The 13,668-nt window shown below is 52.5% G+C and overlaps 1 protein-coding gene across 5 annotated transcripts in view; it reads left to right on the plus strand.

Moving 5' to 3' along the window:
* ZBTB46 (zinc finger and BTB domain containing 46) overlaps positions 1-13,668 on the plus strand; it is a 51,592-nt gene that overhangs the window by 33,226 nt on the left and 4,698 nt on the right. For 4 of the 5 annotated variants that reach the window (XM_070381391.1, XM_070381390.1, XM_070381392.1 and 1 more), the window contains exons 3-4: positions 492-776; positions 13,078-13,253. In XM_070381391.1, coding sequence (XP_070237492.1) covers positions 492-776; positions 13,078-13,253 — 461 coding nt within the window. The remainder of the gene's footprint in view (positions 1-491; positions 777-13,077; positions 13,254-13,668) is intronic. The other variant, XM_070381394.1, reaches the window with a different exon arrangement.

The following is a 13,668-nucleotide window of genomic DNA, read 5'->3' on the forward strand; positions in this document are numbered from 1 at the left end:
TTTGCAGGGATTTGCTCCTGATCTGTCCTCACACTTTGCTGACGGTGTCCTTGGAGGCCTCTGAAGGTTTGATTTTGACAAAGTTCAGTTTAATCTGTTTCAGTGCTCACCTTGGTGTCACCACTGAGACTGTGGCCCAGTTCTGAGGCTGGAGCTTTCCTAAGGGTTGTATCTTTTCGGCTCTTTGATCCATTTTGACGGTCGCCCCTTATCTGAGAGATGAACGTACACAGATACTCAGAGCACACCCCTTATTCTGGGTGGGCTCCCCCCTCCCCCACCCGCCGTGTTCTGGGTTGAACCCCATCCGAAGTCTTGGCTATGACATCACCGCTGCCCTGAGACCTCATGGCAGGACGGGATCAGACTTGATGACAAGCAGGTGGGGGCCGGGAAGCTCCTGGCTCCAGCTTTTCCTACGTTTGCGTGCTGGCTGTTCCGAAGGTCCTCGAGTCGCCTGCAAGGTCTCTAACGTGTGTCTTCCTCCCCAGACGCGGACTTGACCATCGCTGAAGCCAGCAGCTCGGACAGCCGAGGGGAGAGGCCAGAGTTCCTCGCGCATGTGGACGAGGGGCTCCTGGGAGGAGAAGGCAGCTACCTAGGCGCGCCCCTCACCCCAGAGAAGGACGACGCGTTACATCAGGCTACCGCCGTGGCCAACCTGCGGGCGGCGCTCATGAGTAAGAACAGCCTGCTGGCCCTGAAGGCGGACGTGCTCGGGGAAGACAGCTCCCTGCTGCTGGAGTACCTGCCCAAGGGCGCCCATTCCCTGTCCCGTAAGTGCCACGGCGCCCAGAGTCGGCGGGAATGACAAGCCTCAGCCCATGATACGGTGCTGAGGGTGCCGTGCGAACGTGCGGGTCGCGATGGGTCACGGGGCCTGCGATGGGGGGCTGTCGGGGGCACTGGGAAGCAGCCGTGTGCTTCTCCGAATGTTTCATGCTTGAAGTCGAGGCGTGCGTGCGTGGTTGCTAAGTTGCTTCAGTCGTGTCCGACTCTTTGCGACCCGGTGGACCGTAGCCCGCCAGACTCCTCTGTCCATGGGATTCTCCAGGCAAGGATACCGGAGTGAGTTGCCATGCCAGGGATTGAACCCGTATCTCTTATGTCTCCTGAATTGGCAAGCGGGTTCTTTACCACTTGCGCCGCCTGGGAAGCCCTGAAATCAGGCATCTAACCCTAAACCCTGATCAGCTGACAAGTGCACCGCTGTGCCTGGCCGAGGACGGGTGCCAGGGCGGTCTCCGGACGGCCGAACTCTGGCTCCCTCTGCTGGCCACGCCCCGCCGGCACCGCCTCGTCCAGCCTGGGGCGTGGCCAGCGTGCGGATCCCCTTTCTCCGGGCAGTGCTGCTGCCCCCGCCTCAGATGTGGAAAGGATTTGGGTGTTGTGCTTACACCTTAAATGTCTCCTGCTGAATTCCAGTTGCTCGGAAGCAAATGACGGAGTGACCCAAGAAGCCCATAAGGTACAGCGGTGCTGGCTGAGCCCCCGAGGGGGGTGCCAGCCTGGGCGGGAGCTGCTTCCCCTAGGCTCAGGTGCTCTGAACATCCCCTGTCCTGGGTGCGCAGGGGACCGTGACTATGTCTCCAGCCACCCTGGTAGGTTGGTGTCTGTGAGGAAGAGCCAGGTGTGGCCCTGTTTCCCTTTTCGGGGCAGGATGACACACCCCAGAAAGGGCAGTGCTGAATGCAGAGGGTGTGGGCAAGGGGCCGGTCCAGGGTCCTACAGTCCAAGTGTGTGTGGCTGGCGGGGCCATGCGTGGTCCCTGAGCACCACTGAAAGAAGCAAAGGAAAAGCTGCAGCTGGTTTTGGGCATCAGTGGAGTGTCTTTAATTTTCACTCTAATTTTAAAAACAATATCTTCACAACTTTGCTTTCACGGGCACCAAAATATCCTGAGTATCTGTGATGGAAATTGCTTGTGCCTAATAAAGACCGATGTGGAGAGCAGCGTGCCCATTCTCATTGCTTCTCCTGCCAGAGTCCGAGGAAGGTAGTTGTTGGGGCTGTCGAAGAACCTGGCTGTGAAGTCAGACCCAGGGCTGAATCCCCCAAGGCTGATGAACACACTTTTGAAAATATGTTTAGGTCTCACTTCTTTGCATCTGAGAAATGGGAATAGTGTCACTTATACAGCTGTTGTGAATATAAAACATGGACGCATAAACCAAGTCAGTCTGACAAACACTCCCCAACGTCAGTCCATTTCCCCGCTCAGGTCAAACCTTGAATGTGTTGGCAAAAACCGGTAGTTGAGGAAGTGGTCCCAGGGCGTTTGCAGCATCTGGGGTTTAGAGTTGGCAAGTCCACAGGAGCTGAAAGGATAGCTGGCAGCTTTGTGGGTGCCGTGGCAGGAGCAGCTTGGGGTAGGGTGTGGGGAGGTGGGGGCATCCCCTGCAGGGCAGTACATTTGTTCTGGCTTTTTTGGGGTTCTCCTAGTTGGTGTGTGAACCTCGTGTGTCAGAGGCCCCAGGAGGTGGGGGCAGCCCCTCTGTGCTGAACCATGTGGTCACAGGAGGGACGGGCCTGTCCCCTGTTCAGATGGAGAGTCCCTCCAGGGTGCCACCCAGCACGGGCCTGAGCCCCCGGAGACCACCACCCTGGGCAGCATGGGATGGCGTGTGCGCTGTGGACCTAAAAACACATTGGAAGGGAAGCATGGCTTCACACTGGGCACCACTGATAGCAATGCAGAGACACACAGAGGCCACCATGCTTCATCCAGGGAGGCCCAGAAGGAAGATGGGGCCCTGTGCCGCGGTGCTGGGAGTCCCTCATTCCTGGTCTGGTATGAGGGGGCTGTAGGGTCTCTTTCCCGACTCTAACCCCTAGGCTCCTCGAGGTGCTTGTTAATGAGATTTTTCTGGGCCTAAGCCTTCTGTGATGTTGGGGGATTTGTTGGGCTGACATCCCAGCAGCCGTAGCTCATGGCTGGAGCAGCTGGGGGAGGGCACGTCTTCATCATGGTGTCTGACAAGGGTGGCTCCATGGTATGCGGTGTGCTGAGTGGGACTCCTGGGCCCTGTCAGGTTGTCCCAGTCTCCAGAGGGGAGCCCTGTGGTCAGTGTGGCCTGCTGGACACGCAGTGTTGCAGAAGGAAGGGGTGGTATCAGCACATGTTTAATTAAGAGAACCATCAGATCTGCAGGCGATGCCTAGCAGTGACTGAAGGCCCTTTCTGGACAGTTCTGGAGCCTCCAAGAAAACTGAGTTCAGTTGTTCTCCCAGACCTGATCACATCTGGCTTGGCAGTTAAGCTCCACAGATGGTTTCGTTGGTGGATCTCCACTGTTTAACTGATTTCTCTGCGAGAGGACTTGTGTACTTTTCATTTTGCTTCAGTTTAAGTTGATTTTTTTTTTTTTTTTTGCTTTTATTATGTTTGCAGTAGGAGGCTGACATCCCATTGGTTAAAAGTCTCTGTTCACTGAATAGAAACCATGGCAAGCACCTCTGTGGTGCCAAACGTGCTGTTTCCTGAGCTGTGTTTGTGGGTGTGTGTTGATCCGGGAGGGACTTTGAAAAATGCCATGAGAACACAAGTAACCTTTATTTCTCGGGAACGAACTGGAGATGAAGCAGCTGCTCTGGTCACTGGAGGCCGAGGCCCGAGGGCGATGCGTCCCCAACCTGCTAGAAACCCCGACGTCCTGTGCATGTCGCCGTCGTGGCTACTGGGAACACACGAGTGTCTATCTCCTCACAGTGGTGGCGGTGCTGTCCTGTCTCTATGGAAGGATGTGCTCCTACAGGAGAGAATGCAGACCTGGGTTGGCAGCAGGCGGGGTCTACCCTGGACGGCCAGCCACAGGCGCCCCGCCCACATTTCTCCGTGCACTGCCCCTGGTGTCGGTCAGGGAAGCAGCTGGGTTTTGTTCTGACTGTGGTTTAAAGAATATTTCCTTCTGGTATTTACATGAATTAAGGACCTTCACTTGAGTCTGGCTTAATATGGGACCTTAAACACTCTCCTATGTATGAAAGGGCATTTGACTTAGGTATTACCACCCTTATAGGTAAATAGCTAGGTTCACACACCTAGAAGGACTTTCTAGAAGAGCCTCGCTCCAGGCAATGTTGGGCATGTGGTGTATCCTTGCCGCGGGTTCTGACTTTCTGGATAGAATACCCCGTCGTAGCCAGACCACCCCCCAGACAAGGCACATGCGGAGACCCAGGTGCTTGGGAGTGGTGAGCAGATAGAAACCTCGTCCAGTGAGACCCAGGCCTCATGACATGGCAGCGTGTGGCTCACTGCAGGATGGCCAAGGACAACACTCCCCGAACTCTCCACGGCCTGCCAGCTGGTGTCCGTTCACGCGGGTGAGACTCCTTTCCTGTGTCCCCAGGACCTGGCACCAGCCCAAGTCACCTCCCTCCGGCCCCTTCGCCCTCCTGCACTCAGAGCCCCGGATGCCCGCTCTGGTGACCGGCCAGACGGAGCCCAGGGAGCCGGCCGCCTCCCCAGCCCAGGTAAGACGCGAGGGCTGCCGGCCAGATGCCTGTCCACTGGGCACATCCCCATGGGCCCAGTGCCCAGAACCCACATGCAGCATGTCCTGGGTGAGCCTATGTGGTTGTGGCTGCTTTCCATCCACCCTCTGCCCCACAATCCCCTCGGCCCCGTGTCACTCAGGGTGATGCAGATGTCGGCTTTGCAGTAATAGTTGCAACATTTGTGACATTAAATCAGCTTTGATATTCAAATTACAATGCTTCTAAGGGGCAATTTTCTCCAGTGTACAGACTCCTACAGCAGTGGGTTAAAAGCCCTGAGCAGTGCTGGTTGGTCTCAAGCGGGTTTTGCTGCGGTGCTGGCTGCTGTGTGTCTGTTACCAGGCGTCTGAGACCCACTTCCTATGTCTCAGGTAGTTATTTAAAGACAAGTCTGTTAGGTTCCGGTATTTCCCTGAAGAAAAAATCTTCAAGGAGGGAGAGTTTAAGCACATGTTTTGTAATTTGAAATAAATCAAATGCTATTTCTGTGCATTTGAAACCAGGATGTTTCAGTGGGAGGAGCTGGTGTTGTGCTGATGTGGATTTTTCGCATGTCCGCTCAGGCTTCCTTTCTGGAAGTGTGATGGTCATCCTGTGGTGGCTGGTTGGGGACCCGGTGAGCAGGTACACGCCTCTGTGCTACTGTCTCCCCAAGTCGGCCACGTCCTCATGGCCCATAACTCATCTGTCTCTCCTAGGTCAACACCCCCGGACCTAGAGGCCTGGGCTGAGGGACTGGCCCCTCCGGAGGTGATTCCAGCTGGGGCTTGAGGTTTCCACAGGCTCTACCGGCCTAGCCAGGATGACCGGGGTGTCCTTTTGGCTCATTGTATGGCCAGGAGCACTTTCACAGCCTGGGTGGACTTGCCTAGGGCTCCACCCTGAAGTCAGATAAGGAGCCCCAAGAGATGGACACCTGTGGATGATGGGTTTTGAGGCTGCCAGACTGGAACAGGCATTTGGTACATGGGGGTGGACCTGGGTGTGGGCCTCTCTGATGCAGGCAGCCTGGCATTGGGTCCAGGTGGCCAGTGGTGATGGCAGAGCCACACATAGACACACACACACACACACACACACACACACACAACATCCTGGGGAGTCATCAGAGCAGGTGGGACTTGAAGGCTGCAGTCCTTGAGGGACAGAAAAATCTGTAGAAAAGAATCCAGTGAATCTGCTGGAACTGAAAATACAAAGTGTAAGGTTGAGGATGCGTGAGTAGTGTAGAGCAGTCAGTACCACCCGAGACAGGGCATGGGACTGGAAGATAGTGATGGACAGGATCCAGCTTAAACTTGGGGAAAAAGCATGGGGACAAGCAAAGACACACTGAGGAACAGTGAGAATGTCCAGTGCATGTGCACTGGGGCCCAGAGGAGAGAAAACAGAGTGGAGCAGTGTCAGGAGAGACAACAGAGAATGTTCCCAAACTGATGATGGAAGACATCCTTCCACAGATTCAGGAAGCTCAGGGAACCAAAGCAGAACGACACCAAAATAAAACAACCACCAAACACCCAAACTGGGCACACTGCTGTCATACTATTGAAAACCAAAGACAAAAATAGAAACCTTGGAAGCAGCCTGAGAAACGAGAACATTAAAAGGAACAACATCAAGACTGATGTCTGACTTTGCAACAGAAACAATGCCGCTAGTCTCTAGGGCGCTGCAGAAACTCCGAGACCAGAATCCTATAGCCAGCAGATGTACCCCTCACAGACCAGGGCCACATGAAGACAACGTCTGCCAGAGAAACAGAAAGCAGGGGCTGCACTGTCACCCAACAGGAAAGACTGGAGAACAGCCTCTGTACAAAGACTGTGAGCATTTAAAGCAAAGTTTATGGCTCTTTGTGGGATTTTTGACTCAAGTAGCAGAGTAACACGTTGCATGAACAGCTCAAATGGTGGGAGGGTGGGCAACTGTGGGGTCTGAATGAGTCTCGCCTTCTCTACGAGGTCTCAGCAAACACTGACAAAAATCATCGTGTAAAGCTCAAAGACTTATGAAGAGAAAAGTGGAATAGTACTTGATTGATTTCAAAAAATGGTAAGCAGGGAAGGTTAAAGCAACAAAAAGCATAAAAGGACAAATCGAACATACGTAGCAAGATGCAAACAGCACCCAGATACACCAATAGTCCTGTTATTACCAACATATTGAACACTACGGGGAAAAAGAAAGGATTACCAGCCTGCTTTTCAAAGAAAATCTGTTGTTTGTAGATAACATGTGTTACAGATAAGAACACAGAAAGGTTTAAAGCAAAGAATTTAAAGAAGGCTGAGCACCGAAGAATTGATGCTTTTGAATTGTGGTGCTGGATGAGACTCCTGAGAGTCCCTTGGACTGCAAGGAGATCAGACCAGTCAATCTTAAAGGAAATTAGCCCTGAATATTCATTGGAAGGACTGATACTGAAGCTGAAGCGCCAATACTTTGGCCATCTGATGTGAAGAGCCGATTCATTGGAAAAGACCCTGATGCTGGAAAAGATTGAGGGCAGGAGGAGAGGGGGGAGACAGTATGAGATGGTTGAATGGCATCACCAACTCAATGGACATGAGTTTGAGCAAACTCCAGGAGATAGAGAGGACAGAGGAGCCTGGCTTGCTGCAGTCCCTGGCATTGCAAAGAGTTGAACACAACTGAGTGACTGAACAACAACAAAAAGAGAAAAAAGAGAAACCAAGGAAACACCAGCCTAAAAAGGTTTATCGGTATCAAACAAAGTGAAATGCGGAAGGGTGTTGCTCCAGAGGCTGCTACACAGGACAAGAGAGTCAGTTCAGAGGGAAATGTGAATATTGGATGTACAGGTTGGGGTTTTAGATATATGGAGTGAAAGCTGACAGCTTTGAAAGGAGGAAGAAAGAAGTCCACAGTTAGAGCGGGGATTTTTAACAGATTTCCTCGGTAATTGATAGATCAGCAGACAGAATATCAGCAAGGATGGAGAAGATTTGAACACAATTTTCAAATATTAACCTGGAATAAACCCACTGAGTCACAAGATGCTGCTCTTTTCCTATATGTTGGACTCAGCTTGCTATTTTGTTCAGGAGTTTTGCATCTTTGTTCAGAGAAGTATTGGCTTGTAACAACATGGTCAACCAAGTCATACATCACACCAAACAAGTGCATAAACTTTCCAAGTGCACAGGAAACATTTACAAATAGACCAAGCAGGAATGTAATGGAAATCTAAGCAAATGTTAAACAGTGAACTCATACAGAGTGTGTGCTCTAATCTCAGTGAAGTTAAATTTTAAAAATCAGCAGCAGAAAGATACTAGAGTAAGTCACAATGGAAATTACAAAATATTTTGAACTGAATGATAATGAAAATATGACACATCAAAACGTGTAGGTTACATCTAAAGTCCTATTTAAGGGAAATTTATAGCTCTTGCACTTATTAAAAAATAAAGTAAGTTTAATTTGAGAAGTCAGGAGGGAGAAAAGAATAGAAAATTAAACCCACAGAAAGCAGAGGGAGTGAAACAGAGAGCAGATGTCAATGAAATAAAAAGCAGATGGACAACAGAAAAATGAACCAATCCAAACACCAATACATTGAAAGATTAGTAAAACAAACTCCTATCACGGTGATCAGTAAGAAGAGAGGAAAGCTGATTGTCAATAATAGGTATAAAAAAATCATTACTAAGATACTAAAGATGTTAGAATGATAATAAGGGAACATCGTGAACAATTTTGTGCTAATACATTTGACAAGTTGGAGGAAATGGGCAAATTTCCTGAAAAAACAGTATATCAAACAGAGCATTTTAGGATGCCCCAGGGCCGTCGGTGGGTGGAGGGAGCAGGCTTAGACTGGCTGCTCTGAACCAAATCGGCAATGCTGGGACATAGAGCCATCCCTGGTCTGGCCATGGGGTGATCATGGAGGGGACCATGACCCAAATTTGAGAGCTGGTAGAGGAGAACGGGGGTGGCTCTGGGTGGTCGGTATGAAAGCTGTGCTCACGGGCAGTTTATTTACCTTCTCTTGAAATCCCTCCCTCACGAGGAGGGCAGCCCAGGCCAAGTCACAGGCCCCAGATGCTGCAGAATACAGAAATTGGGGGAGGGATTAACACAGTCATTGGAGATCAGAAGAGGAGAGAGCAGATGCCCAGCCTGGCAGCAGGCAAGAGGGATAGGCAAAGAGGCCGTGGACGAGGGTCTGAGCAGACTCTGATGGGGAAGCTGAGGTGGGTGGAGTTCTCAATATGTGGATCTGGGCACTTCCCTGGTGGTGCAGTGGTTAAGACACTGCACTTCCAATGCAGGGGGCGCGAGTTCGATATCTGAAATGGTTCTGGAATGTTTCCTGGTCAGTGAGTTTACCGCAAGTCTGATTCTCTGCAGGGCTGAGCGGAGACGTGGCTTCCTCTAACACTGCTTCACTGAGTGGTACTTTTGTAGATACATTTCTGCAAAACTGTAGCCCCGTGTTATTGAACTTCATACTTTAGATAATCTGGTGCCAAGTTCTGACCTCGCTTCCTCATTTTCAAGCTTGCCATTCGCCTTGTCCACTTAATTCCAGGCAAAAGGGCTCTGTTTTCAGGGTGGATTGGTAGAGAGTGTCTGTTTCAATTTGATGCTATCTGTGTTTTTTCATTTATTTCAATTACGTTTTCACTGTTTGCATTTTTAAGACTTTATTGGTATTTATGAGAATCAAACTCCATGATGTATAAAGGTGTTCTAAGATACATAGGCTGTAAACTACAAGTTACGAAAGTGTTAGCTTCTTTCCTGTACAGTTATTTTAATTACAGCAGTCAATGAACATTTTTCTCAGCAGTGTTCATGAAAGTAGTGGGTTTCATGGTGCCCCCCACAAAGACACGTGCATGTCCTAATTCCTGGGATCTGTGAATGTGACCCTATTTGGGAAAAGGTCTTCCAGACTTAATTAAGGATTTTAAGATAAGCTCTCCGTGGAATATCCAGTTGGTCCTAAATCCAGTGACCAGTGTCCTTATAAGAGACAGATGAGGAGACAGACACAGAGGAGCTGCTACAAGAAGATGGAAGCAGAGACGGGAGGGAGGTGCTGCAAGCCCAGAGAACTGGAGCCCCAGAAGCTGGAAGAGGCAGGAAGGACCCTCCCCTGGAGCCTTGGGAGGGAGTGCAGCCCAGCGACACCTTGACCTCAGGCATCTGTCCTCCAAGATAGAAACAACAGGTGTCTGATGCTTTAAGATGCCCAGATTGTTGACATTTATATTAGCAGGCAACTAATAGGTTAAGAAACCACAAAATGCATCATCGTGGGTAGGTTCAGTGTGCCTGGGGATGGGGGTCACATGTTTGTGCAACTAAATTGTTTTTCTAGGGGAAAAATACAGCACTTGTGTACAGAGATAAGTATTTTTTCTAACATGTAGGTCTGGATTGTTAAATGCAAGCTAGAATGAATAACTCAAATTTTAATTTTTATGTTTATAGAAGCAGAATAGAAAGTCTAAAATAACTCAGGTTATTTGAAATAAAACAACCTAAAAGCTGTCTCCTCGCGCTCCTTTTCCATCTCAGAGCAGGTAGCCCACTTGCTGTGTTCCATGCAATGTGAAAACTGGTTTGGTGCTGGGCACCAAATAGCCCAGAGGCCCATGTGGGTGGCTGTGTTGCTACTGCCTCATCGAGGGGTGGGTTAGGCTGGGCCTGGTGCTCAGATGGGAAGAGAGATATGGAGTGGGAGGTTTTCCTCCTTGGGAGCTGCCAGGTGTGGCCTGTCCAGATGTGCCAGGCTGGGTGCCCTCCCCTCTGTCCTATCTTGGACCCTCACCTGGACCCACCTGTCCAATGGCCCTCCGTGTGGGGCTGGAGCCCTGCTCAGGAAGGGCTGCTTCCTCTAGGGTCCAAGAGCTGCCGAATGCTCTGGTTGTGCCTGCGTCTGAGACCCGGGCCTACAGCTTTGCCGGGAGCAGTACTGCTAACAGTGGTAACCACGGTCTGTGTCGCGTGTACAGAGAGTAGCCTTGGCCCTCTGAGCCAGTATGGACCATGGCCTTGGCCCCTGCTGCACACAGGGCCTGACAGCAGGCGCAGCGGCTTCTCAGGATTTCTCTCCAGGGGCAAAGGTTCTCTAGTAGGCATCTTATTGAGGCACTGTTTGCAAGGGTAAAAAAAATAGAAACAACTTCCATGTTTGTTGAATAAATAGTGATGTAGCCGCACACTTAAGAACCTACAGTTAAGAATCATACCGTGAAAATGTAGTTCACAGATGTTATTGTGGCCCCCTGTGTGAAGGGACAGTGAATGGTGACTGTTCACGCCTCTCACCGCCTGGTTTCACCCACTTCCCTCCTGGCGCCTTCCCGTCCACCCTAGCTACCAGCCACACACATGTCGGAAGTTTCTAGACGTGAGAAAATGCCTTACTTTTTAGTACGGGCTTGGATGCTGAGAGAGGCCTGGTGGCCATGCCCAGGTTTGGTGGACAGTGGAGCCCCTCTATGTGTACAGACATGGGCAGGCGGCGAGCCCGGGGGTAGCATGGATTCTGAGCTGTGATGATGTCCACACAGCCCATCTTGGGGCTGTGATGGCCTCCCCTGGTGAAGCTGTCGGCCTGTGCGTGGACAGGGGTCATCCTGGGCAATGTGTCCCTGGTGTCTGACTCCATGGGGTGCGGGAGATGACAGAGGGAGAGTGCGGGTCCATGAGGTCAGCCAGGCTCCCAGCAGGCCCTGCGGACAGTCTCACTGACCGTGTTCTGGGAAATAAAGGCATCTGGCCGCTTGATTATTTAGATGCCCTTTAAGATGTCTCAGGAGAAAATCTATGGCTTGATTTTTGTTGTTGTTCAGTCGCTCAGTTGTGTCCGATTCTGCAACCCCATGGACTGCAGCACGCCAGGCTTCCCTGTCCTTCACCATCTCCCGGAGCTTGTTCAAACTCATGTCCATTGAATCGGCAATGCCATCCAACCATCTCATTCTCTGTCGTCCCCTTTTCCTCCTGCCTTCAATCTTTCCCAGCATCAGGGTCTTTTCCAATGAGTTGGCTCTTCGCATCAGGTGGCCAAAGTATTGGAGCTTCAGCTTCAGCATCAGTCCTTCTAATGAGTATTCAGGATTGATTTCCTTTAGGATTGACTGGTTTGGTCTCCTTGCAGTCCAAGGAACTCTCAAGTCTTCTCCAACACTACAGTTTGAAAGCATCAGTTCTTCTATGCTCGGCCTTTATGGTCCATCTCTCACATCCATACGTGACTACTGGAAAAACCATAGCTTTGACTATACGGACCTTTGTCAGAAAAGTAACAGCTTGTTTAAGAAGCAAAATAAAATGTCCTGCTCCCTGTTGCCTGGTGTGTTTCAGGGCCAGAGGTGCAGAGTGAACACCCACTTCCCTATGCTCGTGGAGACATAGGCGTGTCCAGGGCCTCTGGACTCGGTATTGCGGTCCTGCACCATCCCCTGGGCGTCATTTCTGTGGCGACCCACCTGGGGCCAGGGCCTGAGAAGCAGAATGGATGGGTGGCTTGGGGCACCCCTCATGGAGATGGTGGCAAGGGCTCTGATCCGTGTGATATGCTAGGTGGCCTGGGATTGGGGAAACTGGGCTGGATGGAGCCGTCCTGTCACGTGTCCAGCAGCCTGGCCGACTCTCTTGGGCGAGAGAGGCCAGCTTCAGTCACCGTAGTTTCCCCAGCTTCTCCTCGCCCTGCTAGCTGTGTCATGCTGTGGCCACTGGCTTCTCGTCTGCTTCCCTCTGGTGCCTCCAGGGGCAGCCGTGATCATGGCTGGGCCCTGCTGAGTGCGGGTATTTGGCAGGGTCTGACAAGGGGTCCTGCTGCTGCTGGTATTCATTCCACCTGCCTGCCTTTGGCCTGATGGTCAGGACCCTTGGTCTGTCCCTTGCGTGCTGGTCCTGGGGTGCAGTGGATGAGTGTTGTGGGTGGCTTGAGGGCCAGGGGGCTTATTCCAGACACCTGAGACTGATGTCCATCCTGGGCTCCCCTCCTGGGAGGAAGTGCCACCAAGGACTTGGGAGGGCCTCCCAGAAACCCTGGTGAGCTCGGGTGAGCGACCCAGGAGCCATGGGTCTGGGTACGGGGTGCCCCTTGGCTCAGGGAGGTGACTGTGGTGTCTGCGACTGCCCAGCACAGGGGATGTCACTCAGGATGAGCTTCCCTAGTGCCTGGTGGGCCTCACACAGTGGGACTATCCCCCATGAGCCGCCCAGAATGTGGCCCCAGCCTAGGGCCCACAGTGTCACTCCCTGAAGCATGAGGAGGGGAAGTGGGGCCGGCTGCTGGCTGTGTGTCGGGGGCTGGCAGCCTCTCGCTAGGCTGCGTCCACCAGGCAGCACCCGTATACCCTGTTGTGGCCATGTGGAGGTGTGGACCATGTGGAGATGGGTCTGTTGATGCCGCGCGTGTGGACTCGTGTGTTTCAGGGCTGATGTGGGAGGTACCGGCTGATCTAAGAAGCACACTTTCTCAGAGCATGGGCACAGCCCCCTCTGGCCCGGGCCCAGGCCTGGCGGGCGGACTGGGCGGGGCTTGGGGCTGACCGGCAGCCCTCTGTCTTGTCTGTCTTGCAGTGAACGAGTTCACGGTCATCAGGAAGAAGTTCCGCTGCCCCTACTGCAGCTTCTCGGCCATGCACCAGTGCATCCTCAAGCGGCACATGCGCTCGCACACTGGCGAGCGGCCCTACCCCTGCGAGATCTGCGGGAAGAAGTTCACTAGGCGCGAGCACATGAAGCGGCACACGCTGGTGAGCGGCGCTGGGGGCGGGGCCACGCCAGGGAGGTGTGGGGTCATCACGGGGTCAGTGTGGGGTCAGCAGGGGTCGGCCCAGGGCTATGCTTTGTCCAGGCAGGATGGGGATGTGGGGTGTCAGGGTGCCAAGGGAAGCCCTGAAGTGGGGTCCACTCTGCGGTGGGAAAGACCAGGACAGCAGGGACCCCCACATCCCTCCTGACCGGCTCTGCCCCCAGCCCCAGATGCAGAAGGCAGATGGACACATCGCCCCGGCCCCACCCGTCAAGTTTCCCTTGAGACTGCCTCTGCCCTAGCTCCACTTCTGCGGGCGCCTCCTTCCCTGCCAGGACCCTGCCCCCGGCCTGGGGCTCCTGCCACACAGCCACTTCCTCCGTGCCCCTCTCACTCCCGCCCTGCAGTCGCCATGG

This window comes from Bos mutus, chromosome 13 (genome assembly GCF_027580195.1).
Source record: "Bos mutus isolate GX-2022 chromosome 13, NWIPB_WYAK_1.1, whole genome shotgun sequence".
Classification (NCBI taxonomy): domain Eukaryota; kingdom Metazoa; phylum Chordata; class Mammalia; order Artiodactyla; family Bovidae; genus Bos; species Bos mutus.